This window comes from Dendroctonus ponderosae, unplaced genomic scaffold, assembly GCF_020466585.1.
Source record: "Dendroctonus ponderosae isolate FM_Combo_2020 unplaced genomic scaffold, Dpon_F_20191213v2 Dpon_F_20191213_1, whole genome shotgun sequence".
Classification (NCBI taxonomy): domain Eukaryota; kingdom Metazoa; phylum Arthropoda; class Insecta; order Coleoptera; family Curculionidae; genus Dendroctonus; species Dendroctonus ponderosae.
In genome coordinates, this window is record NW_026017110.1 from 49,595,353 (window position 1) to 49,619,718 (window position 24,366).

General features: G+C 35.9%; 2 protein-coding genes across 6 annotated transcripts in view; one reads left to right on the top strand and one right to left on the bottom strand.

The window, feature by feature from the left end:
- LOC109547044 (lysine-specific histone demethylase 1A) overlaps positions 1 to 24,366 on the bottom strand; it is a 235,562-nt gene that overhangs the window by 191,774 nt on the left and 19,422 nt on the right. For 2 of the 5 annotated variants that reach the window (XM_048661821.1, XM_019918264.2), the window contains 3 exons: positions 24,117 to 24,350; positions 23,834 to 24,059; positions 23,530 to 23,779 (listed from right to left, as the gene is read on the bottom strand). The exons of the other annotated variants lie outside the window; for them this stretch is intronic. In XM_048661821.1, coding sequence (XP_048517778.1) covers positions 23,564 to 23,779; positions 23,834 to 24,059; positions 24,117 to 24,350 — 676 coding nt within the window. In that variant the 3' untranslated portion in view covers positions 23,530 to 23,563. Of the gene's footprint in view, positions 1 to 23,529; positions 23,780 to 23,833; positions 24,060 to 24,116; positions 24,351 to 24,366 lie in introns of those variants that run through there. 5 annotated transcript variants of the gene reach the window in all.
- LOC109532706 (phenoloxidase-activating factor 2) lies at positions 19,651 to 21,210 on the top strand. The gene is made up of 6 exons (XM_019897719.2): positions 19,651 to 19,750; positions 19,814 to 19,944; positions 20,000 to 20,220; positions 20,274 to 20,504; positions 20,558 to 20,768; positions 20,957 to 21,210. Exons 1-6 carry the CDS (start codon positions 19,705 to 19,707, stop codon positions 21,137 to 21,139), a joined length of 1,023 nt encoding a protein of 340 aa, XP_019753278.1. The 5' UTR covers positions 19,651 to 19,704; the 3' UTR covers positions 21,140 to 21,210.

Consider the following 24,366-nt stretch of genomic DNA (forward strand, 5'->3'; position numbering starts at 1 on the left):
AAGTAAATGCAAAGAACTGGTGGGCTTCTTCTGAAGTCCCTACCGAAGATAAAGAAGTTGTCGGATGACAAAAAGTAGACAATAAAGGGAAACGCGTCGATTCGGTGCCGAACTCTGAGCCACTTTTTGCACGCATTTTTCCGAAGCGGGTTTTTGCTGGGTCCTGTTCGCACAACGCCAGACAACGAATATTCGCGGCAGCTACAAATCAATTTCGAGAAAAGGTTACTAACCCAGTGGAAATTCTTTCATTGCACGTGGTTTCCATTTTTCAACCCAGGCTATTAGTGCAAACTTGACGGCCAATTCGCTATCCCAGACGAGATGAAAATTACCCGAGAATTTTTCAAGAAGCTTCGTATGTCCACTAGCTACCACTTAAACATCATCCTTGGAATTGACACCGAACTCCTTCCTAATCAATTTTCTTCAGTCTAATGAAGAATTGCATAAACGAAGCACGAAACTAGGAGAGCAACAAATGATACTTGTTGGGAGGAAAAAACCGGCAAGTCAAGGAGTTATTACGAACTTCCGCGAGCTGTAAAGATAGGCAAACCGCGCTACGTCCCGCTTCACTGAAACCGAAGAACGCGTGACAATTTTTTTTGCAGCGGAATGAATGCAGAGATTTGGAATTCTAAATAACAGCTTTGAATGATCATGGAAGATCACAGTTAAAAGAATTATTAAAACCTGATGAAGCACTAAACAAAAATTAAACATGTCTTTAACATACCAGACCTTATTTTCGGATTCCTGACAATTTAAATCGGAAATCTGAAAATGGCGGTCTGTTTCTCAAACAAATTGCATAAAAACTGTTTAAAAATCTTCGAAGTTATCGATATCACTGTGAAACGCCGCCTCTGGATTGGCCCCGACAAGTATGGTCTAAAATGTGTTTGTACTTTAATGTATTACAGATTGTATGTATAATGGGGAGACATGTTGAACGGAACGCAAGAAAAAAAATTACGCGGTATAATGCGACAATTCCGATTTATAACGGCTAAACTATTTTCTATTGTTTCGGTCGGGCATTTTTGCGCTTTAACTATTTCGAAACATGTTTCATTAAACAATGAACAATTAGAAACGCGAAAAATGCTTAATGAATTTTAAACAGCCTTCTTGCGTGTCGTTAAACTTTGTATGTTTTGGTAATTGCTTGGGGAAACACTGTCTCAGTTTATTATGCCGCGCCTGATCCTTATTTGTTGCCTCCTCAGTATTCGAGTCTTAATTATGGACCCAACAAGTATTTTAATAAATCGCTCTTCTTGATGGGTTTAAATAGTTTTAGAATAATATTAGAAGATAAGCGAAATGGGATTTTTTCCATCAGACTAGACTTCAAGTATTTGGAATATGTACACAGAGTGTTTAAGAAAATTGGCGTTATTTATTGCGGTTTACTTGGAGAGTACGAGGAAAATTAAGAAAATGGTTTCTATGTTTATGTTCCAAAGACATTTCTTGGTGTTGCAGACGCAGTAATCTTAAATGATTTATTTTCTAAATTATTTTTTCTGCGATCAACTGTTGAGGAAACGCAGATGTATTCCATAAAACATTTTGTATGCACAGTGAGAATTTCAAGTTGTCACGTGCTCCAAAAAATGGATCCAGCTGTTGTAACGTTGATTTTTGTCCAAGTTTTGCTTAGTCGTCAAAAATCACGATTGGGTGCGATTTTAATTAAATGTTCAGAACTTTTAGGCTAGGCTGTCTTCTATCAGTTGTACAATTTTCATGATCCTAGTTGTTTTCGATCAGAAGTCATACATTTTTAGACACCAGAGTGCACTTGCGTGAAAACGTAAATTCCTTGCCTTGCATTTTGAAAGTTGTAAATTTTTAAATTGGATTGTAATTTGAACAAAATTTTCAGTCCTTTTGGGTTCAAGTGTCTTGTTTACCTACACTGTGGAAATTTCAAGTTCTTACTTGCTCCAGATTGGGAGTTAGATTTTTTTAAGGGGAATTTTTAGGCGCAAGCGAGCAATTGCGTGAGAACGTTAAATCTTTGACTTGCGTTTTCAAACCGGCAAAAGTTTCAATCGTGGTATAATTTGAACGAAATCTTCAGTATTTTTAGATTCAAGTGTCTTGTACCTACACTGTGGAAATTTGAAGTTCTTACTTACTCCAGATTGAAAGTTAGATTTTTAAATTTGAGGATGCATCTGTGAGAAAACGTGCATTTTTAGCCCAACTTTTACTTAGTCGCCAAAAATCAGGATTGGGTGCGATTTAAATGAAATTTTCAGAACTCTCAGACTAAGTTATCTTTAATAAATTGTGAGATTTTTATGTTTCTTGTCATTTGCAGTCAGATGTTATGAATTTTTAGGCCCAAGCGTGCAATTGCGTGAAAACGTTAAATATTTGACTTGCTTTTTCAAACCGGCAAATGTTTCAATTGTGGCGTAATTTGAACGAAATCTTCAGTATTTTTAGATTCAAGTGTCTTGTATCCGCTGTCAAAATTTCAAGTTGCTTGTTGCTTCATATTGAGAGTTAAGCGAAGTTGTGCTTCGATATAAAAACAAATGTTTATAAATCCCAGAAGAAACTTCCGCCTGTAAAAAATACCACAAACTGAAAATTATAAGGGTTGATTTCAATGTTCCGATCCTCCATATGAAGTAAAAACCGCAAGATGACCGTGAGAATAGATGTTATTGGGAATTGTGGGAAGAAATAAAATTTTGGAATGCCAAAAGTAAATAAATTGAATACAATAGGGTCAGCGGACTTCTTTGTGGAAGACTCCAGCTTTGTTCAAGTTAAGGCCAGGCCTGTAACGGTTACATTCTACTACTTTTCTATTAATTAGGAACTTGTGAATAAAATAAGCAAAACCACCAGAGAAAATATCGCCTAGACTGATTGCAGATCAAACTGGCATTGGCGAAATCGGAGGCAAAAAACGACCCTACCAAAAGATGCTTCTAGAAAATGCTCTAGTTGTGCTGGCTCTCAAACGTTGTGGCTAAAAATTTTATAATTTTGTAATAAAACTCATCCATTTAGCCAGCTCAATTTTTGCAGAAGTCTCAAACATGAGATTTATGCGATTGGTTCAGTTTATCCTGTTGACGAACTCCAGCTTACATAACGCTCCAACCGAGCGTTACATTTGATTTAAAGTCCTTTGTTTAGCGGATATCAGTACATATACAAAACATTTCCAAACTGAATATATTGAGCTGGCGCATAAACTGAGAATCCGAATGATGGTTGCTAACGAATCAACATAATACTTCTGAGACTTGTCTTGTCGCTTCTGCTAAACTGTATTTGCTAGATATGTTAGTTTCCTCATAAAACTGAGATTCGTGTTGCAGGAAAACCAGCTAATATACAACAACTAACCCAGTATTTACGAAAAGCCTTTTGAGACTTTAGTTGCAGAGTGTATGGTCGTATTTCGAAGGTTCACGCAAATTACGACCGCGTAGGCAAGACTACCGGGAATTGTCACTGCAACTACGGGTTGTAAATTCCTTTTCAATTACTAGAAGCGTCACAAGTGTGTAATAAAATATTTAATTTATTTTCGGGTCATCGGTAGCCGGTTGTCGTAATGATACCAGACAAAACGGTCTTGTCCAGACAAAACGAATACGAATCGCAAGTGGACGCTGCTTACCATCTACGGACGCGTTGTGAGTTTGCATAAAGCAACACCGATTGATAATTGTTTATTTAATCAAACGCCGCTGGTTTCTAAGTCAACACTAATTTTTATTGATAATCAACACTCTCTGAAGAGCATTCACAGGTATTACCTGCAGTATACGGTTATTAGGAATCGCGGAATCGCAGCATGTGTAGTACTAGATTATTCAAAATTGGCGTTATTCCATTTATGCGGTCATTGGCCATCAGCTCATGTAGAGTATAAGAAATTATATGGGCAGACATCTGTTGGTTCTTCCTTGAAGATATCACATTGCAACGTTTTTATTAAGCATTATTTTCAAATAGTGGAACGGTTACAACATAGCTAACTAAACACACCAGAGGAAAAAATACGAATCCTCTTGAAAAAAATTACTTAACAGGCAGGTTTCTATGAATAATTGACGAAAAATAAGGCCCTAAATAATCATTCAAAAATATAGTTTCAACATTATTTTGATGTTAGTCTTTGCTTAGTTCATTCACACATTATTTTCATGTTAGTCTTTGTTAGTCTAGATTTTTATCTAACCCAAATTGTAACAACTGCAGACTTTTACTTTGTGGCGAAAATTCAGCATTGGATGTAATTTAATGAAACTCTCAGAATTTTCGGAATCAAGCTGTCTTCTAGAAGTTGTGTAATTTTGTGTTTCTTCTCATTTTCGATCATCATTTATATATTTTTTCGCGCCAGTGTGCACTTGCAAAAAACCTTCATTATTCGACTTGCCTTTTCCAAGCTGCAAAAGTTCCAATTGTGGTTTAATTTGCATGAAATCTGCCCTCTTTTCACACCGTGATTGTCACGTGAAGTGTCGTGTATTCATTGAAGAAATTTGAAGTTGCTGCTTGCTCCAGCTTAAGAGTTACGATTTTTTAAGCCAAAGGCGCAGATTTGTGGAAACGTCCATTTTTAGTCCAACATTTACTTGATCGCCAAAAAATCGCTATTTGGTGTGATAAAAATTAAAATTGCAGAACTTTCAGACTCAGCTGTTATCTATAGGCTGTGCGATTTTCGTGTTTCTTGTTATTTTGGATTAGAAATGATGAATTTTCAGGCCACAGCGTGCACTTGCAAAAAATGTTAATTATTTGGCTTGCCTTTCCCAAGCTGCAAAAGATTGTAGTGCATTGTGTGTTCTCCTAGTCATTTTAGAGGGGATCTTCCTGATATATTTTTTTAATTTGAGGTCTCTTTTTGAGATATTTGATCTCCAAAATGGCAAAAAATATTAGTTTTTGTTGTTTTTCTTTAAAACGGTTAAACATAGACTTAGACTAGAACTTAAATTTTGGCACAAATTGTAAACGAATTCAGTGTCATTCTATGGTAGTGTTTTGTAGTTCAGTTTACTTTTATACCGGGTAGAAATGTGGAGCTCCTACTTTTGTTTTGTTCAGAACTTTTTTGTGTACACTTAAACTTTTATCAACAAATTTTTTTTTATTGCTACACGTTATTTGTCGACTTTTTCAGCTCTTATTGTTTTTCCTTAAGGGCACTAGTTTGGCCGCAAAAAAATTAAATCGTTTCGGCTTGGTCAAAACTTTCCAGGCTGTTGGATTGGTAGAGGTCAAGAAGCTCCTATAAACTCGCCTCCTAGACCTCTGGATCTAAACGCGCTCGATTTTTACTTCTGGGGCCATTTAAGAAATACGGTTTATTTAACAAAAGTGAATACAATCGAATAACTTTAGGAAAGAATATTGAATGTTTCTAACGAAATAAGAACTTCAGTGCAAACTTTACGGTCTGTAAATTTAAATGTCATTAAAAGACTGCTGCTAAGTTAATATCAGAATGGTTATTTAAATTTAATTTTGCTTCTTTATATCGTTGCGCATATTGTTAGCATGTTTTTATTTAAGTAACATTTATTAAATCTTAATAATTGTAATCTGAACCAAAATACACATTTAGAAAAATAGTTTAGGTTGTTAGTAATCAACTAATAATGCGTACCAAAATTGTTATGAAAACGTTATTAGATTTTTACAAATTAACTTAATTACTTACAGATTTTGAGAACAGCAACGAAAACGATTTTTTTTTTGCGGGCAAACTAGTGGTCTTAGGAAAAAACAATAAAAGATAAAAAAGTTGGTAAATAGCTTGTAGTAATTAACAAGATCATGTCGAGAAAAGTTTAAGTGCACACAAAAAAGTTCTGAAGCAAACAAAAGTAAGGGTTCTACATGTCTACCCTGTATAAAAGCAAACTGAAGCACGAAACACTATCATAAAATGGCACTCAAGCACTAGCTTATTATGTACACCAAAATTGTGTTTATTGTGTAATCACCAAAAAAAAGTTTCTATGTTTAAACGTTTTAAAGGAAAACAACAAAAACTAATATTTTCCGCCATTTTGGAAATACCGAATAACTCCACAACGAAACCTCAAATTAAAAAAAATATCAGGAACACCCCCTTCTTAAGTGACTAGTAGAACACGCTGTTAGAATATTTTAACTTATTTACGGAACACCCTGTATAAGCTGTGCAATTTTCGTGTTTCATGTTGTTTTGGATCAAAAATGATGAATTTTCAGGCGCCATCCTGCACTTGCATGAATAGCACAGTTCCGTTGCAGAGTTTCGTTTGCACTTTCCAACCTGCAAATGTTTCAACTGTGGTGCAATTTGCACGAAATCTTAAATCCTTTAAATACAAGTTTGGTCGTCGAAAAATGTTGTTCCTAACTTTCTAAGATGTTTCACTTTTTTGCATAAAAGTTACTTTACCGGGCGCTGTGTGGTAAATTGATGTTTTTCGTCACCAAATGCGAGCGGTAAACCACAATTTCGCTCATAAAAGAAAGTCAAATTTAAATTGATCGACCTCTGAACTGTGTGTTATTTTACAACTATAACTAAATAATTTAGGTAGATTTAATTGACCAAACATCCCAATAGAAGTCCGATCAGTTGGTTCATTGATTTGTCCTTTCTCGCAAATAAACCACAAATAAATTCCTTAATTTATTTCGAAATGACACGCTTTGTCCCATGTCAGCTGACAATTCGGTCGCATAATCGGTCATAAACCATGCAAATTTATTACGCAACTTGCCAGTGTATCGAATTCAAAAAAATGATTGCATATATTTCGATCGATTTAATGTACTGGAGTTACGCAGTGGGCACCATTATAAATTATCGAACTTGAACGATTTACGATGGGTGGCTGGTGCAAAAAGGAAAAATCATTTATGAACAAGTCGTGTAAACATTTAGACCAACAAGAAAACCTATCTTTTGCACGTTGCATGCTCCTCCCAATGCCTCATGTTTCAGCTTGAAACTATGGGCAAAAAGGCCAACGTTCCAAAGATGAAAAGATTCGTTCTATTGGCGATGGGTTTCTGAAAAACGTGAATCTTCACCGCCGATAGGGCTTTCAGTGCGCATCGAACCGTGCACGCGAATCAAATATGTTGGTATACACGATATGTTCGTACGCATACCATTTTTTATCTGTACCTACAATTTTTTCTTCTCGACCCTTAAATAAGTCCGAGTGTTACTACGTTCTAATTATATGGTTCATCCTATAATCATTGCCATTGGTAAATGAGGCTTAAAACGCAGCTAGACTCGAAACGAGATCTCGCTAAAATATTCAAATATTTTACTTAATTAATAGAAATTATTTCTTTTCACTTAATTTATTTCGACATAATTAATTTTAAAAAAATTCGCTATTGTTTTAATAAAGCTTGATTTTCTGGTTGAAACCTAATCAAAATTGAGAACAGTTTTTGGGCGTGTTTCTAGTGCAGAATTTCACCATCAGTTAGTAAATGAAACAATCGTCAAAATAGATCATTAATTGAAACTGGCGAGTTGTTGAGTTTTTCGGGCGTGGTGAAAGAGAGTTTCTTCCTGATGTGTCGCAAGCCCCTGTAGTTTGCTTCTTCAGAGGTGATGAAGAACCCCTGACCAGTTTCACTTAAGGGGTTAATATTCCAAACAACCCTTTATCAAATGGTTTCGTTCTACTCCCGTTTTCCACCAAACTGGGCAACTTTACTGGTGAAAACTCCCCAACATTACCGGCAACTGTTCAGAAACGCAAGAGGCATGAATAAGCCGCTTGGCCATTGTTTGGTCCCAGAAAAACGAGAAAAATCAGCGACGTATGTTTCCGGACATCAAACGCGGAACCCAGTAATTAACTGGCTTTTAAATTAAATATCGAGACTATCTAGAAGGTACCATCTACGCGGCATTCACCAACGACGAAGAGACGGTGCAACGAAAATAATATGACTTCAAGTGGTTTCAAACATATAAACAGGTGCACAAATTGCACGGTTCTTTCACGTTATTTGCTAACAGCACTGAATGTGGTGTCGAAATTGGATTTTTTGGGGATTATTGGCGAGTAAATAAATCGCATTATAACTTTGAAAAAGTGGTCAGTCAGCTGATTCAACAAAAAAAAAGGATTTTTTTTGTATTTTTTTTGTATAAGAGTTTTAATTAAGTTACGAGGAAACAGTTATTAGAGATACGGAATCGAAGAAGTTTTGAATGCACTGAAATAATTAACGAATTTGGGGTTCGTGATGCGGTTCTGAAATTGCAAAATGAGGATTTTAAGGGAGAATTATAGTGAGGAATTTACAGTTAGTTTCAGCAATGAAATCAATCCATTTTTTTCCGTACACAGTAAATAAACTAAACAAATTTAGCGCTAGAAATGTTGATTGAATTAACTCGAGTTAACGTTTGTAGAAGTTGAAATGCATTGGAAAAACTCCCCAGTTAAGAAGTTAACACCGTTGAGTGATGTAATTGTGTATGTAATTCGGGCGAAGTGCCTAAGTGGGCCACCTACCTCGTTGCTGAAGAGGTTTTAGACAGTGAAAAAGATGCTAAAAGGATAAGGAGTTACGCTCCGACTGAACTATTAAATGAACAATATAGCAAACAATTTTGTGAGTTCAGGTGGCAATAATGGCGGAAATGCAGCAACTCGAAAGTGAACAAAACTCAAATAAAACCCCTCGTACAGCGGCAAGTATTGTTGCAAAATTAAAACGCCAAGATCTAGTTAATAAACAATTAGCTGGGCATTATTAAATTGACGCACACAAAAACATTAACTGTTGATAAACAATATTTTTCACGCTGGTACTTCTGGCGATAGGCTAGAAATATGTGGTTTCAGCAGGCTGATTGATCGACCCAAGTGCAACCGTTACATGTTACAACCAGAAGGAATCGCAATCAAACGTTGATATTCGGTCAAACACTTGTTGGCTGACTTTGTAATATTTCGGCTGCATTTCGTGCGGAAAACGAAAGATTCTCGGGAGCTAAACCAAAAACGGTACCTTGACCAGCGTCGTAAATATCTTGCCAAAGGCCAGTGGGTTCTTCAATAATGTAAGGACAGAACGGTGGTCGACGCGAGACATATAAAGTATCTTCTGCGTTCGATAAATTCGATTTCAGAAACGAGACTCCTAAAATATTGGGTCGTGTACGGGGCTCCACCGAAACTACACATAAAGATTTTTACAATGAAGCGTATAAAGAGTACTCAATTGAAATGCAAAAAACGACGAAATGCAAATCGTTCAATGCGTTTTTGAAGCTAGAGAACTATCCAATGGATAAAAAAATGTGGAATGAATAAACTTTTCCGAAGCCTTCAGTCGATAATTATTAACTGAAAAATTGAAAGTTGAAAACTCCCATGTTTTCAACTCGCGTAATTGGAAATGAAACGACACATGGACGCGACAACATGAAGAATTTCTAAGACTGGATGGATGTTTTGGTAAAACTGCCCAACCGGGACCCAAATCTAGAGGAAGAAATAATCTAGAGCATCTCAGAGCCAAGAACAGCCACCAAAAGCCTGGAAACCAAACTAGAACATACAGAAACGATACCATCAAGAAAGCAGTTGAAGCGAATCTACCCGCAACAAGAGGAGGACAAAACGGGACCAACTGGCAAAACATTTTTACACTTTACTCGAAGAATTACAGACAGAATCTAAAGGATTGTTGAACGAACGTGATACAGAAACGATCTAGAAGCAATCCACTACGATTCGAGACTAAATCTACCGAATATGATGCTCTGGTGGAAACGGCTACACAGCGAAGAAACTGTCCACGTCACCTCCAGTGGCAAGCAAATTTTACAAAGCTGAAACAACTGAAAATCTTTGGGGTTTTTCACTTAAAAATACCGCTTTCATTTGATTATTTCATTATTGAAGCATTTTTTTCTGACGTATTTTGAGCTGCTACGGACGTCATATTCTATTCATAGTTTTAATAGTATTGATTTAACAAAAAATTTATCCACAGAAAAATCCAGTGAGGAGGAAATCAATGAAAAAAACCAGTCAGATTGTTGCAAATCGGTTGTGATTTTGGGAAAGCCCTGGACGTCGCAAGAAATGTCTTCTAAATGGGGAAAATACCGTTGGGTATGAAAAAACGTTCAAATTCTTCATAAAAAGCTTGAATAATAAATCGGCAATACGTAGACAAAGAAGCACTGAAAACACACAAAAAACGATATGTTTAATTTGAAACAAAATTGAATGATAATGGTCGTTACAGACCGATTCATTGTCTTTTTTCACTCATTTGTTGAGTTTTCGAGGATTTTTGCTTATACCGATATTTTGCCAACACTTAGAGAAAAACTGATTCGATTCAGCAGCTCAAAGAGCGTAAGAAAAAACGGCTTCAATAATGAAAATTTGTCTTTTGGAGAATTCGATTTGTTACAAACTATTTTTGCACTTTCATATAAACTTTAACAATGCATTTATCATCGAGTGATTTTAGTTAAAATTCAACGTTTAAAAATTTCCTAAATTTTTCATAATTGGTATGCCGAGAAAAGAAATTTGAATGCTTTGCTCTTTTTCAACAGTTAATTTAATTGTTAGTTCCTTATTATTTAGATACGATAAAAATCACCAAGTTTTTGTTCATGACGTGTGGGATTAAGGAAATTCTGTGGTTTGATGCGAAATACCCAAGAAAAATGTTTTGAAATCACATTTTAATCATGAAATCCTAGAAACTTTGGCAGCAACTGGCGCTAAGCCGATAAAAACTAATCTCTTCTAACTGCAGCTGATCGATTGTAAACAACGATTAGACTGAATTAATCCTGGTAGGATTATAATGCCACTGCTAGAGAACGTCACTAGAAGTGCCTCGGAATCGATTAACGAATAAAACTGAAATAATTTATTTACAAACACGAAAAGTTAAATCCAGGCATCGTTAGAGTAAATTGTTGAAGATGAGCCTGACACGGTGTACTGTGTTAAGTTTATGACATTTAATTTCGCTCAACGATGAATTTCTGAGTGTAATTGCTGGAACATTTCTAACGCAAGAGCGATTATCTTTCGGATGCGTACAAAACCACGATTGCATGACCCAAACTGACGGGAAGTCACTTAAGTGCTTAAAACTAAACCAGTTTTTTTGTTTGACAAAAATCTAACAACGTGGGAGGCCGTCATAATAACCGCTTGGGAAATTGAATGTAATGAATTCAAGAAACACGAAATCAATTTGAGAATTCTGCAGTTGTTGGCACAGTTTTTGTGCCTCGTACGCATCTACATAACTTGTACTGTAAATGTGGGAATGAGAGAACCCATCTCAATACAGTTAAATAGTTTCAATAAACCTGTATTAATAGACACGCTCATTTTACTTAACGAGATCGATCGAGTAGGAATTCATTAACGGTACCGCGCAAAGGAACGATAAGTATCAATTATATTCATTAGTGTAGCGAAAGTGCCAGGATCACTACTACTTATTAACTGAAACAGCATTACATAAGTGGCTCAAATATCTATTGTCAGTTCAGCATTTTTATGACTACTCTCTCTCTTTGAAAACTAATGAGCGTTCCCCGTATAAGTGAGTGCAAATCGTTTAACCAATCAATCAATCTGAGTGAAATAACAAAAGGAGTGGCATCAAAAAGTATATTCGGAAACAATTTCAAGCGTATTGAAAATATTTTATAAGAAATTAAGCGGAAGAGTTAAAGAAGCAATTTGGAGGAAAAATCTGATAAAATCGTAAATGTATCACAGAATGATATAAGACAAAAGAAGCTTTCCAAAAAAGGTTTTGCTACTACAATGTTGTTTCCCTCTTTCGATGAATAATTTATGGTTCACAATAAAAAATTATTTAAAAAACTGGCTTAAGAATTGTTTTATTAATGAAACTTAGTGCCTTTGACACTACGACGCTTCTATTGAAGATATATACTCAAAGTGATCACAACTTATTGTTGCAATTGGGCTATTTGACCACAAATAACCCAATTGCAAACAATCATAAACATAAGATCAATAAAAACATTTGGAATTTTCAGAATCATGTTCTTTCCTTAAATTATGCGCTTTTGTTTGGACACAATCAATCTTAACTAGAATGGCATTTAAAAAAATATATCTCCGACTTTTCGCAACATCCTATAATAGGCATAATGCATGGAATTATGGGTTTGTTCTTTGCCTGCAGCATCGGGTGCCTTTCAGAAAATTCCATACTATTACCAGCGCGTCTTCGACACACGGAAAAGCCGTGTAAAACAAATATACGAGACATTTGCGAACAAATTGGGATATTATTAAAATTGCTTTAAAAGGAGATAAGTAAGAGTGGCTAGGCGAAGTTCATGACTGTCCTTGTACAAGCCTAATTCACATGTTATTAGGCATTTAGCATTTAGCAAATGCTAATAATTATCGCTTCGTGACTTTTGTTGCTTGATATTTTGTAGGAAATGTATTAAACAGAATAAACAATTTAACAAAATACCCGCGGCGCTCAGACAATGCACCACATTTAGCTGTTCTTCTGATGATGATGTGTAAGTCAGGAACTTTTCAATGTTTGTTGGTTGCTCAAAACGAGTTGATTTAAATTTTCTACTCTGTCTCTCTAACTCTATTCTCTTTCAACTCTAACCATCTTCATTGAGCTTTAAAAACACTAAACATTTTTGGGCGCATTTAGGACGAGCTGGCGAATTTATTATCAGTGGCTTTACAAAAATATATTTAACGTTATACAGTTGATCAACTGATGATGGTGGAAAAACCACCGAAACGTATTCTGAAGAATGAGATAAACTGTAATAGCGAAGTAAATAAATGACTGAAACCCAGGAAACAAATTTGTATTAAAATTGAAGTACAGTCAGGAAAAGTAACACGATACATAATGATTTTAAAAAGAAATCAGTTGATTTTAATCTAATTGAAGCTGACAAAAATTTGAAAGATTCTGTACTGGAAACAACGATACTTTTTGGTCAGCTCAAATCCCAAAATGGTTGACTGAAAATAAACTTTCTGAACAAAAAAAAACAACAAAAACTTGATGCGAAAAACAATAAATTCAGTCTTTCGCAATGTTTTGTAACTAACTTTTTTGTGAGTAACTTTTAACCAATTTTCGATATAGTTTGACGCAAAGTTACTCTTTTTTCTAAAAGCTCAATTTTCAAAAGATTTACTTAAAAATACAATACAATAAAAAGACAATCTGAAGGTATTTTGCGCGCAAACTTATGAAATACATTTTATTAGAACACTCGCCTCCTTCGTCGCTTTGTAAAAAGGTTTAAAATCCCTTTCCAGCTTCGAATTTGGGACAAAAATCAAATATTTTTTTATGAAAAAACGAACTGAAAACTCGTCTCTTCCATTCCTCTAAAAACTGTAGTTTGTTAAAAAAAAATTGGTCTTTTAGTTTTGACTGATTTTTTTAAACGCTGTATTTTATAGTTTCACTTGAAAATAACGATCTGGATGACTTTTACGAGAAAAATTACAAGATAAATCTTGTAGGAATTTTACAAAAACTATTTTCTCATTCATCGGTTTGCAAGATAATTTTATTCAGTTTTTACCGAAAGTAATTAAGATTATCTTGAAAAAACGACCAGAGAGCAAAAGTTTACAAAAAAATATTGGAAAAATTCAACACAGTGTTACCCAGGCCTAAATCACGCAACTGTTAAGAATACATATTTGAAAACGGAATGAAAAAAAATGACATAAAACTGAAATATCAACAGACTGTAGAAGGAAGTAATATCAATCTCAGCATGCAAAGTGCTGGAATAATTCGATGATTATTAAATCATTGCCAACGTGAAATCTAAATTTTTTTGTGGGTCAACTAGTTAAGTAAAAGTCGGGGCGTGATTTGGAGTCGTCCTCTTCAGTGTAATTGAAAGTACGATCCCTGTCGTTATTATTCAATAAATTCGTAATTCGATCTAACAATAGTCGCAAAAGCCGTACCTTCAATTTTTTCCTCTGTTGCGCTAACAAGATCAGGTGAGTGCTGTTACGAAAGACATTTGGTATTTTAAGTGGCCTTTTGTTTCACTTTAATCGGAACGCGAATGTGCCCTAATACTCAGTTCATTTACCGATTTAAAAATAAAACACTTAAATGCAATATAAACGAAATTTCATGCAGACTTTGCAAACAAACGTTCTGCCGCGGGAGATCGAATCCGTTATTGTCTACATATACGTATATTTAACAAAGGTATTTAATTGAAACCGGACAAAACATGGCAAAATTAATTTCTATTGTCAATCGAAAATTCAATTCCCTTCGGTTTTATAACCAATATTACATCGCCCCAAGACGTATTTTTAATCTCGGTTTTGCACCACCAGCTTATTTGGTTCCAAACTACGATCAAGCTTAGACTGCTGGTACACACGTCAAACTGCAGGTGTGCAATTTCTTGATTGTAAAAGCCCCGACTATAGAAAAATACAAATGGGCAGGGTTTTCAATTTCCGCAAGGATACAGTGGAATTTTTCATTCCCTTTGCCATTTCGTCTCTGGAAATTAATTTATTAATTAAACAACGACATGAATAACGCGTTTATTTATCGGGTTTATCCCATTCATTTGATCGGTTGGACGAGAAGATTTTATTACACCGTTAAAACATAGGTATAGACAAATTTGTTCCTTTCACATGAACAGTATAAAATTTCACAAAAATATGACCAAATTTAATAATTACCACGCACACTTCTTTCTTTTGGATGTCCGGATAAAGCACGAATGGTTAGTAAACCAAGATTAACGGGATAACGCGGGGATTATATGGCTTTTCCAGCAAAAGCTCTAAAAGCTTTCAGAACATTCACCGTTATCTGACTAAAACTGGGTCGTCCAAAATCAATTTTAGCTAGTGACCCAAAAAGCGACTTTATCTCAAATGAACTCCCACATACTAATTAACTCATATAGAAAAATGTAACACAGCAGCAGTAGAAAAAAAAACGATTTTGCGGTCAAATCTATTTATTGTACGGAAATTATACTATATGAATACAAGGAATATTTGTTAACCATTAAGACCGTCATAAATTTGATGAAAACGAACATTAATGCGCATATTTTCCTTGATCTCGAACTCTTGAAAAAACTTTCGTTTTCGTTCTAATAAACCAACTTAAAGGCTTCAACTCGAAAATATAGGATGTAAAGTTTGATTCAAAAGCATAACAATGTTTTAATATCTTCCAAACCACTTGAGATGTTTTAATCCAATTTTGCAGATTGAAGTGGCCATTTTTTTGACCCACGAGCACCGACATATCATTCAATATTCAAAACTCTCTCGAGTTTTTTGTACAACTCATCATTTTCGTGTAAACAAATAAAAATTGCACGTCTAATGCCGCGTCCAGACGTAACGCGCCGAGCCTGATCCGCAGGAAAGTACTTATTATAGATATTTCTTTGCCGCGGCTCAGGCTCGACGCACCATTATAATTGAGTTTCCTATTAGCTTTCTGAGCCCTGAATAAACAAGCGACGTGAAAAATGTGGGGATTATTCAGCAACTAATAAGGATTCCTGCTTGTTCCTTCCGGTACATTTAGGTTGTCCTATCAATGTTAGAACAAATGCCTTAATCAAAAAATAATATCTGAGAAATTTTTGTAACCTACACAAAAATATAAATAAAATCACTAAACCGTATCTGGTAATCAATTTAACCATTTAATGCTCGATCTTGGTAAAGCCAATTTTTGAGAGTCATTTCCAATATTTCACGGTACCAACTGTATATAAAAAAGGGTTGGAAGTATTTTCCGTTTTTAAATACGACACTAACTCAATCATTCATCAATTCAACACCGCTGTCTAAAAAAAACTGACCCGACTTCTATTGTGTTTAAATTTGATTAGCCAGCTAAGAAAGTAAAATCCGTTAGCAGTGCCGTACGGTCTAAAACAGAAAAACTTTTTATGGTTGAGATGGCTTTGGTCATTTCGGTGTAACATTTTCTTTCTTCAAGGCATGTGATCGGCCTTTAAAAAGTATGCTAAAATAATCTTGAACAGACCAGAAAAAGTACCCAACTGAAGCAACTGAAAAAGGTCTTGTTGGGTGGTATTTAATTTGATTCAACTTCCGGAAACGCCAAAGTCGCCCTGCTAATAGAAAACGATAAATCCTTATTGAGTGAGCCTGCAATGCGGAGCAAGTGCAAATGGGCAGTGATCATTGCAAATGTTCGATGGCTAGAGCTAGTAATGCTTTCTACTATCTACAATATACACAAAATAATTTCACTAGCATTATTATTTATGATAATAATAGGCTGGGACTGATGGAAACATACCTACATCCGTTGCTAGTGCGATCCAAGTCAATGAAACATGATCAGACATCATTAATCAAGGGGCTTGATTACAGTGACCGACGATTGTAAATATTTTCACGGGCCGCCCTAATCGTGTACCGGCCTATCCCGACGAAGAACCTTGACAAGACAATTTTTGTGCAGAGCTCTGATTATCCTCAATGGACCTTGAGACGTTAAGGTCAACTTTCGGCTAGGCCACAATAGATACATTTAAATATTCACAAGGCGGGCAAAGAAAATTGAAGAGAAATGCACGCGATTAGATCTCGAAAGTCATCACAAGAGGCTGGAATTCTACAATCGGATTAATCCGATAGATTTGCTTACATCGTTTACATTTGCTTGCTTCGAAGAAATCATATTTCGTATATAATATAACTCAAAAAAAATGTTTGGGCTTAACTGCCCCTCCTGCCGAGTAAATTGATAAGAAACAGGAAAAAATTGGAACCAATTTTTTCAACGTGGGGAGTTTACCTTCTTCGCCTTTGGAATGTCTGCCATCATCATGTCCATCTTCACTGCATTTATTGCCGCTCCGAAAATATTCAGTGGGCGACTCAGAAATTTTAGTAACGATCAAGAAATCGTTTACCAAGAGAGAACAAAACCTCAATATAAATAAACTTGCCAAGTGAAGATGGATCAAAGAACGAAGCTGATTATTTAAACAAACACAAGTCCCAAGTCCCAGCTTTTCCACTAAAAGTGATCACAGATGGGTTTGCGCAAAAGTGGTTATCAATGTTCAAGTTGAAAGAACAAATTGAGTCAGAAAAATAGCAATAATCGAGAACTAAGGACTTTGAAGAACAGTTAAAAGTCCATCTGAGTTTATTTATTAAAATTTAACTTAACTCGAACTAGGCCTGTAACACTGTGTTTAGTTGCGCTATTGAGCTGTTGCCGCTGTCTGAGATAACGAGTTATAATTCATTTGTTAAAGCTTTACGCTACCCGAGACTGGAATTTTCACATCTCAAAAACCGTCATTAACATTTTTTCTAAGTAACGTTTTACTACTTTGTTCAAACACCTGAAAAAAAGTAATCTAAATTTTCCAAGCAACAGACAGTCCAAAGAAAGTCGACGAGTTTTCTTGTAAAATAAATCTCTTCATTTTTTTGCATGAAAGATTCACTTTGCCAGTATCTTACCGTAAAACGTTAGCAAAAACGCGGTTTTTCTGTTTAGAGACAGTGTTGTTCAGAAATTATGACCTAAAAGTGAAGAAACTCTAGCTTTCAAGAGTTCTCCAAATAAATGATTATACACGCTTTTTCAGTTCGGGAAAATATTTTTGGAAAAAACCTAGAAATAATTATTAGGGTTTTGTCCATAATTCGAAGCTGCAAAAAGTTTTCCAAAGCTTTTTGCAAAGCGGTTAAGGAGGCCAGTGTTCCAATAAAATGTATCTTATAATTTTTCACAGAAAATACCTGAAGATGGCCAGTATTTTAAGTAAAAATAATGCGATTTTTGGGTAGAAAGAATTGCTTAAAAAAACTTTGTTAAAACTGGAATAACCTGAAAATTTAAAGGAACTTTAGAAGTCTCCAGAGCGATGAAGGCGTCGAATTTTCCCAATATTTTTTTCTAAACTTTTGCTCTGGTCGTTTTTTTAAGATAGTCGTAATTACGTTCGGTAAAAAAACGAGTAAAATTATTTGGTTTTTGTGCCAAATTCGAAGCTGAAAAAGGTTTTCTATAGTTCCCTGCAAAAAGTTGAATTTGGCGAATTTTATAGCAAAATTAATTTTATTATTTTCAACTGAAAGAACCCTATTATTGTCAAAAAAGAAGAAAATCATCGGAAAATAATGCTTTTTTGCGTTTTCGATTAAAAACTTTTAGTTTTGTGATCGGTTTTGGATAAAACCTTAATGGTTTTCGGGAAAAAACGGTAGGAATTTATTTTCGTTTTTGTCCCGAATTCGACACTGAAAAAAGTTTTTGTAAATTTTTTACAAATCTATAGATTTATCCTGTAATTTCTCGCGTAAAAATCCTCCAGATCGTCAGTATTTTTAAGTGAAACTACAAAATAGAGCGCTTAAAAAATTTAGTCAAAACTAAAAAATAAATTTTTAACAAATTCTACAGTCTTCAGAGGAATGGAGGTGACGAGGTTTCGAAATAATATGTTATAAACTTTCGCTTAATCTGTTCGATTTTTGATAGAAAATTGTTTGATATTTGTTCCAAATTCGATGCTGGAAAGGGATTTCAAAACTTTTTACAAAGCGAAGAGGGAATCGAAATTTATTTCATAATTTTTCGCGGAAAATATCTTAAGATTGTCAGCATTTTTTAAGAAACCTTAGAAAATTGAGCATTTAGATGAAAGATTAACTTGACTAAAACTGAAAAATTCTGAAATTTGAAGACATTTCACTGCGTTACCTAAGCCTAACTCAAACGTCCACTGATAAAATGGTTTCCAGTAAAAGAAACTGAAGAAAAAGTACAGAACTTGGTTGTTTGAAAACTGGTAAAAGATCAAAAGCTCGGTTCACCCAAAACAGGGCCTAACGAGGTTTGATTTTGCCCGAGTGTCGCCTTTGCAGCTAAATAACGCGAAAAGTCGAAAGAAAAACGAAGAAACAAAGAATATGATGAATGAACTGAAAAATAAATATCTTGATGAATAGAAAATAGCGAAATCATGGTAAAATGAACAGACTGCACCAAAAGTAGACAAAACGAAAATCACATAAGTTTGTGACTCCTTCTGAACAAGCCGAATACTCAACATTTCAACTTCTTATTTATGAAAATTTTGCATCCAACTCCACGAAAACGCGAAAAATCCAATATTAGAAGAGCTGCAAACAGGGTGGAATTTACCTAAACTTTCACGCCAGATTCGAAAGGTGTCTTCGAGAAACTAAACAGGAGCGAAATGTCCATGTTCGATTAGTCTCGCGGACGACATCTTCTTCAGAACAGCAAACTTAAACCCACTGCGAAAAATTATATCGCGCCTAAAGGCAAAAGTATCAGAAATTCAAACAAAGAGTCAAAAAAAAACAAGATATATTTTCAGAAGCAAAGTGATTAACAGCTTGTACGGGAAAAAGAAAAATTAATATTGTGTCTGAATGTTGTTTTGGCTGGATTTTAGTGCACGCTTTGTATACTTTAGTGCACGCGCTGTATACGCGTAATTGTGCAAGGCATGCATTTCCGGAAAAGTCCATTAAAATCAGCATCATTATAAATAAGTAGATGTTTTTCAATATCATCCGGGGCACATCTGAAATATTTTTGTAGTTGGTTGAAGTAAATAAGATGCCGAAGAGCATTCTAATTCTAATAACCGCTAGGTTTTTCCTGGGTAAGCCTACACGTGAAAATACACCAGCGTCCTCTTTAACATGTTTTTGTCGTATTTGGTAAGCAACTTCCACAACAACTACAGGAATTACACCGGCTGGGAAAATCTACAAATGTGTAGCCATCGGTAGTCCTTGTCCCACTGTTGCAGGACTGGAAGGGAAAGCTTCCATTGATCCCAGAATAATTCTTCCGGTAACACAACATATGAACTAGTAGTTTTCCTTTCTACCCGAGAAGTATATTTCAGAATGATTTCTGCTCACCCGGCTACTTGCCCTGCTATGCAACTGAAAAGGAATGTGGGGAAAGATTTGTCGACTCAATAAACCTTGAGGACGGAGAAGCAGATAGAGGCGCCCATCCATGGCAGGTGTACATGAGGAATCTGACCTCAAATTTCTCGGGCAGCGGAGTCTTACTGGATGCATTTCATGTGCTGACAATCGCTCACAAAGTGGAGGGTAATCGGTAATCGGGCTTGTTGTTCCAAAGGTATTCATGTAAACCGCAAAACTTTATAGAGAAAATCCTGCAGACATAACAGTCTACTTGGGAGTATGGGATCCTACTAACCTCAGCGACACCCAATATTCCCAAGTCAAAGAAGTGATAAAAAATATTTCATTTGACAACGACACTTTAATGAACGACATCGCCATCCTTAGACTAGAACACCCAATAGCGTTAGGCGTGCAAGACAACATTAACACAATTTGCCTGCCGGAACCAGAAACAACGTTCGCTGGAACAAGGTATCACTTTGATCAGAACCCCAAAAGCCAAAAACGATGTTCAATCCCTTCAGTTGCATGGTCTCAGGATGGGGCCAATCAGCCTTCCAAACGTTTGATGCCCCCACCAGCCCTCAAAAGCAAGTAAGAGTCACGATAACCGATCCAGAAAGTTGTCAAAGATCATTTGCCAGGCCCACGCTTTTGGGGAACCTTGTAGATTATTATCTCGACCAAGAAGGAGAAATCTGTGCTGGTGGAGAAGCCAACAAAGATGCGTGTTCGGTAAGCGCCAGAACAATGAATTCGCGTATAAGAAAGCGTGAGCCCCTTTAGATGAAGCCAATGTTTTCAATTGGGCGCCCACTTGCAGGAAAAATCTGAATAAAATTTGTCGGCACGATTCTTTGAAAAATAAGGCCTTAATATCAGTTGGGCCAACTAATTTCGCAAACATGCGGTGTTTCTTCTAGCAAGACGGCGGCTCTCCATTAATATGCCCGGATTCTACGGGAAAACTGGTAGTTGCAGGTTTGGTGATTTGGGGAAAAAACTGTGGCCAACCGGGAGTGTTTGGCGTATACGTGAATGTACCATATTACAGCAAATGGGTGAAACTGACGATTGAAAAACTCAATGCCAAATACATAAAATAACCGGGCAAATTATCACCATCATTGTTGTGTAACTGTAATTTAAATAAAACATGGATAAGAACCAATAGGAAGTGAAGATCCCGTTAACGTTGTTAAGGCGATGACACTCGAGGAATCTGATCTATATTAGCACTCCTTGGATGTTTTATTAAATTATTATTGTAAAAACTTTAAACTATTATTGTAAAAACAAAAACTTGCTTTTTTTCATCTGATGAAAAGCAATTATTTTGTTTCGAAAATTTATATCTATTTTATTGTATGATGATTACCTGGGTCTAAGTCAGGTTTTGCAACCAAATTCTAATCGATTAATGGATTATTTTCATGCCACCTGTGAGCGGCATAACAAGCAGCTATGGCTAATTTTCTTCAGCAAATGAAAAAGTAATTGGACGCCAAGCAATGAACTGAATCGTGTAAAATGTGAAAAACGAATTAATTTTACTGATGTTTGAAAAAAATTCATTATCGACGCGAAACTGTTCGGTTGCACACTTTGCATAAAGAATTCGACGATTAGGAGCTCTCAGTCTCTTCTTTATGAGATATTTCGCAAAGTTCTGATAAAAATGACGCCTTAAATAGCAAATAACTACGACAAAACCACAATAATGCAGAGTAAATAAATTGAAAATAAAGTGATTAAATGGGACAAATTGATATCAGGTAAGTCCTGCAAGATCTACACCAGAATTACAGAGATTAATCATAATTAACCCAAACTTAACAAATAATCAAATTGAATCAACTGTATTTCTGATCGGATCAAAATCACTTCGTTTCCAGGACAAAATCAAGAAAATTCGAATGAGAAGCGAACGAAACGAACTGTTCATTTACGTTCGAGGAAAAATCTTCCTGAAAATCCCCGTAAGAAAAAATAGAACAACAAAAAGTTAATAAACCTTTAAGATGCCAAATATGCTGACAAATAGAAATCTAATTAATATTAAAAAATTACTAATTCAAAGTATAACATGGAAAAACCAATTGAGTGTAAGTCTGTAGTGATTCAGAGCAAGAAATGTCTTCTAAATGGGGAAAAATACAGTTGAATATGACAGAAACAAAGCTTTGATAATGAAGAAGCCTTTTTGTGATTTACAAAAACGCCAGTTTGTGCAGTGCAATATGAACCAAAAACCGTTCTAAAAATCATAAAGCAAACGTACATAACACACGCTTTCGAGATGAAAAATTACCAAAACTGATGCGTTTCCAAGCCGAAATTGCAGAAGATTTTAACGAAAATCGAACAAACTGACTGACGAACTGAAGAAAAATCTTCCTGACAATCCACGTTGGTGCTTAACAATTAATGCAATTTTAGAAACTCAAAAAAAGCAGACAGTGAACTTAAATATCGCAGAACATGACAAAAGTGGACAGTGCAACTATTCTTTTAAAAAATTGTATCAAAGATCATCAACATGAAAAATCGAGTGAGGAAGAAACCAACAAAAAGACCCAGTCGGGTTGTCACAAATCGGTTGTGATTTTGGACAAGCCCTGGACGTAGCAGGAAATGGCTTCTAAATGGGGAAATACAGTTGAATATGAAAAATCGTTCAAAATGTTCGTTTAAATAGGAAGTACGTAGACGAAAAATAAGCGCACCCGGGATTCAGCAGCTCAACACATAAAAAAATAGATAATTTAAAACAAAATTGATTATAGTCGTTCAGACCAATTTATTGACCTTTTTGACTCATTTTCAGATGATTTTTTTGTAATTTTTTGCCGACACTCAGAGAAAGCCTGATGGTACCATTCGGTTCAGCAGCCCAAAATACGTACGGAAAAATTGCTTGTTTTTAGAAGGATAAACAAATTAGCACGTTTTTCTATAGAAAAACAAATTCCTGCAGCGCACAGTTTTTAGAGCCTATAGAAACAATTAAGATCCAGCCTAATGTGCTTACGGGAACAGAAAACTGGGACGCGTTTCCTGGTGTGTAAGCAACCACTTGGCGCTAAAAGCTATTGCAAATTTACTGAGAAGAAAAATGATCTTCCATCGACTGGAAATCATCCGGTATTTTAGGACACTGATGAAAAGCTATTAACAAAATGGTGTATCCTCTATATATTTAGGTTTTTTGGTCTTATCTGATCCTCGCTTTGTATAGTAGAGACTTGGATGCATTGAAAGTGAAATGCCACTTAATAATGAGCAGTGTTCGGACATTAAGTCATTTCGGTGTAAATGTCCTGTCGCAAAATTAGACGTAATAACACGTTCTTTTTTTTTAATTAGCTTTATCGCGTTGGTGTGATCAATTCGGGTTCCATGGCATGATGGTTTTCTGGTCCGGCAATTTTACATTTTGTTCATTAGAATAGAGTTTGCTCGAGCAGGTAGTGGGAAGGAAATTAATCAAAACGACAATGTAGAAGAAGGTTATATTGTGCAAATTAATGCTAGTTGAAATTTTGGGTGGTGGCTCCGCTACATGAACCGGTGCCTCGCATAGAACAATTGGCCACAGTATGAATCCAAGCGATATACGATGGAACGTTTAGATAAACTCCGTATCTGTTCACTTCACCGCAGCCTTTTCCCCAAAGCACCAGCCCGGCCAAAGTGTACACATTTGAGTTCGCGTTTTTGCATATTAAAGGGCTTCCTCCATCTTGCTGAAATCGCACAATCTTGCAAGTAAAAAAAGCTGCTTTGACTGAGGCACTTACAGTGCATGAATCCAGTTGCACCTGCCCACCAGCGCACAATTGATTTCCGCTATCCACGTCCAGGTAGTTGCTCACAATTTGACTACCCTGCGGCAGACTTTCAAATGCGGTTTTGCACGTTTGTTGTGAAACAATTGGCAGGTAAACCTGCTTTAAAATATTGGTCGGAGCATCATTGACATTGAAAGCGGTTTGGCCCCAGCCTGCAACCAAGCAAGTAGTTGGCCTAAAAGAAACCATCGATCCTTCACTGTTTAACAGCACGTCCTTAGGGAAGACGTACGGAGTAGTGATGAAGTTAGTTGAAGCTCTAGGAAGACACAGTGGCATTGCGCTGTTGCTCATGGTGATGGGCGTAGCGAGTCTTAAAAGCGCTACATCATTTTTTAAAGAACTCTGATCATACGAGCTATGCTTGAAAGCTCGGAGCACTTTAGAGACTTGCACGGGGGCTTGTGGGATCGTTCTGGGATTGTAAACCCCCATTAGAACGCTCATGCTGGCATCCGATCCCGTTCTATCAATTCGTCTGT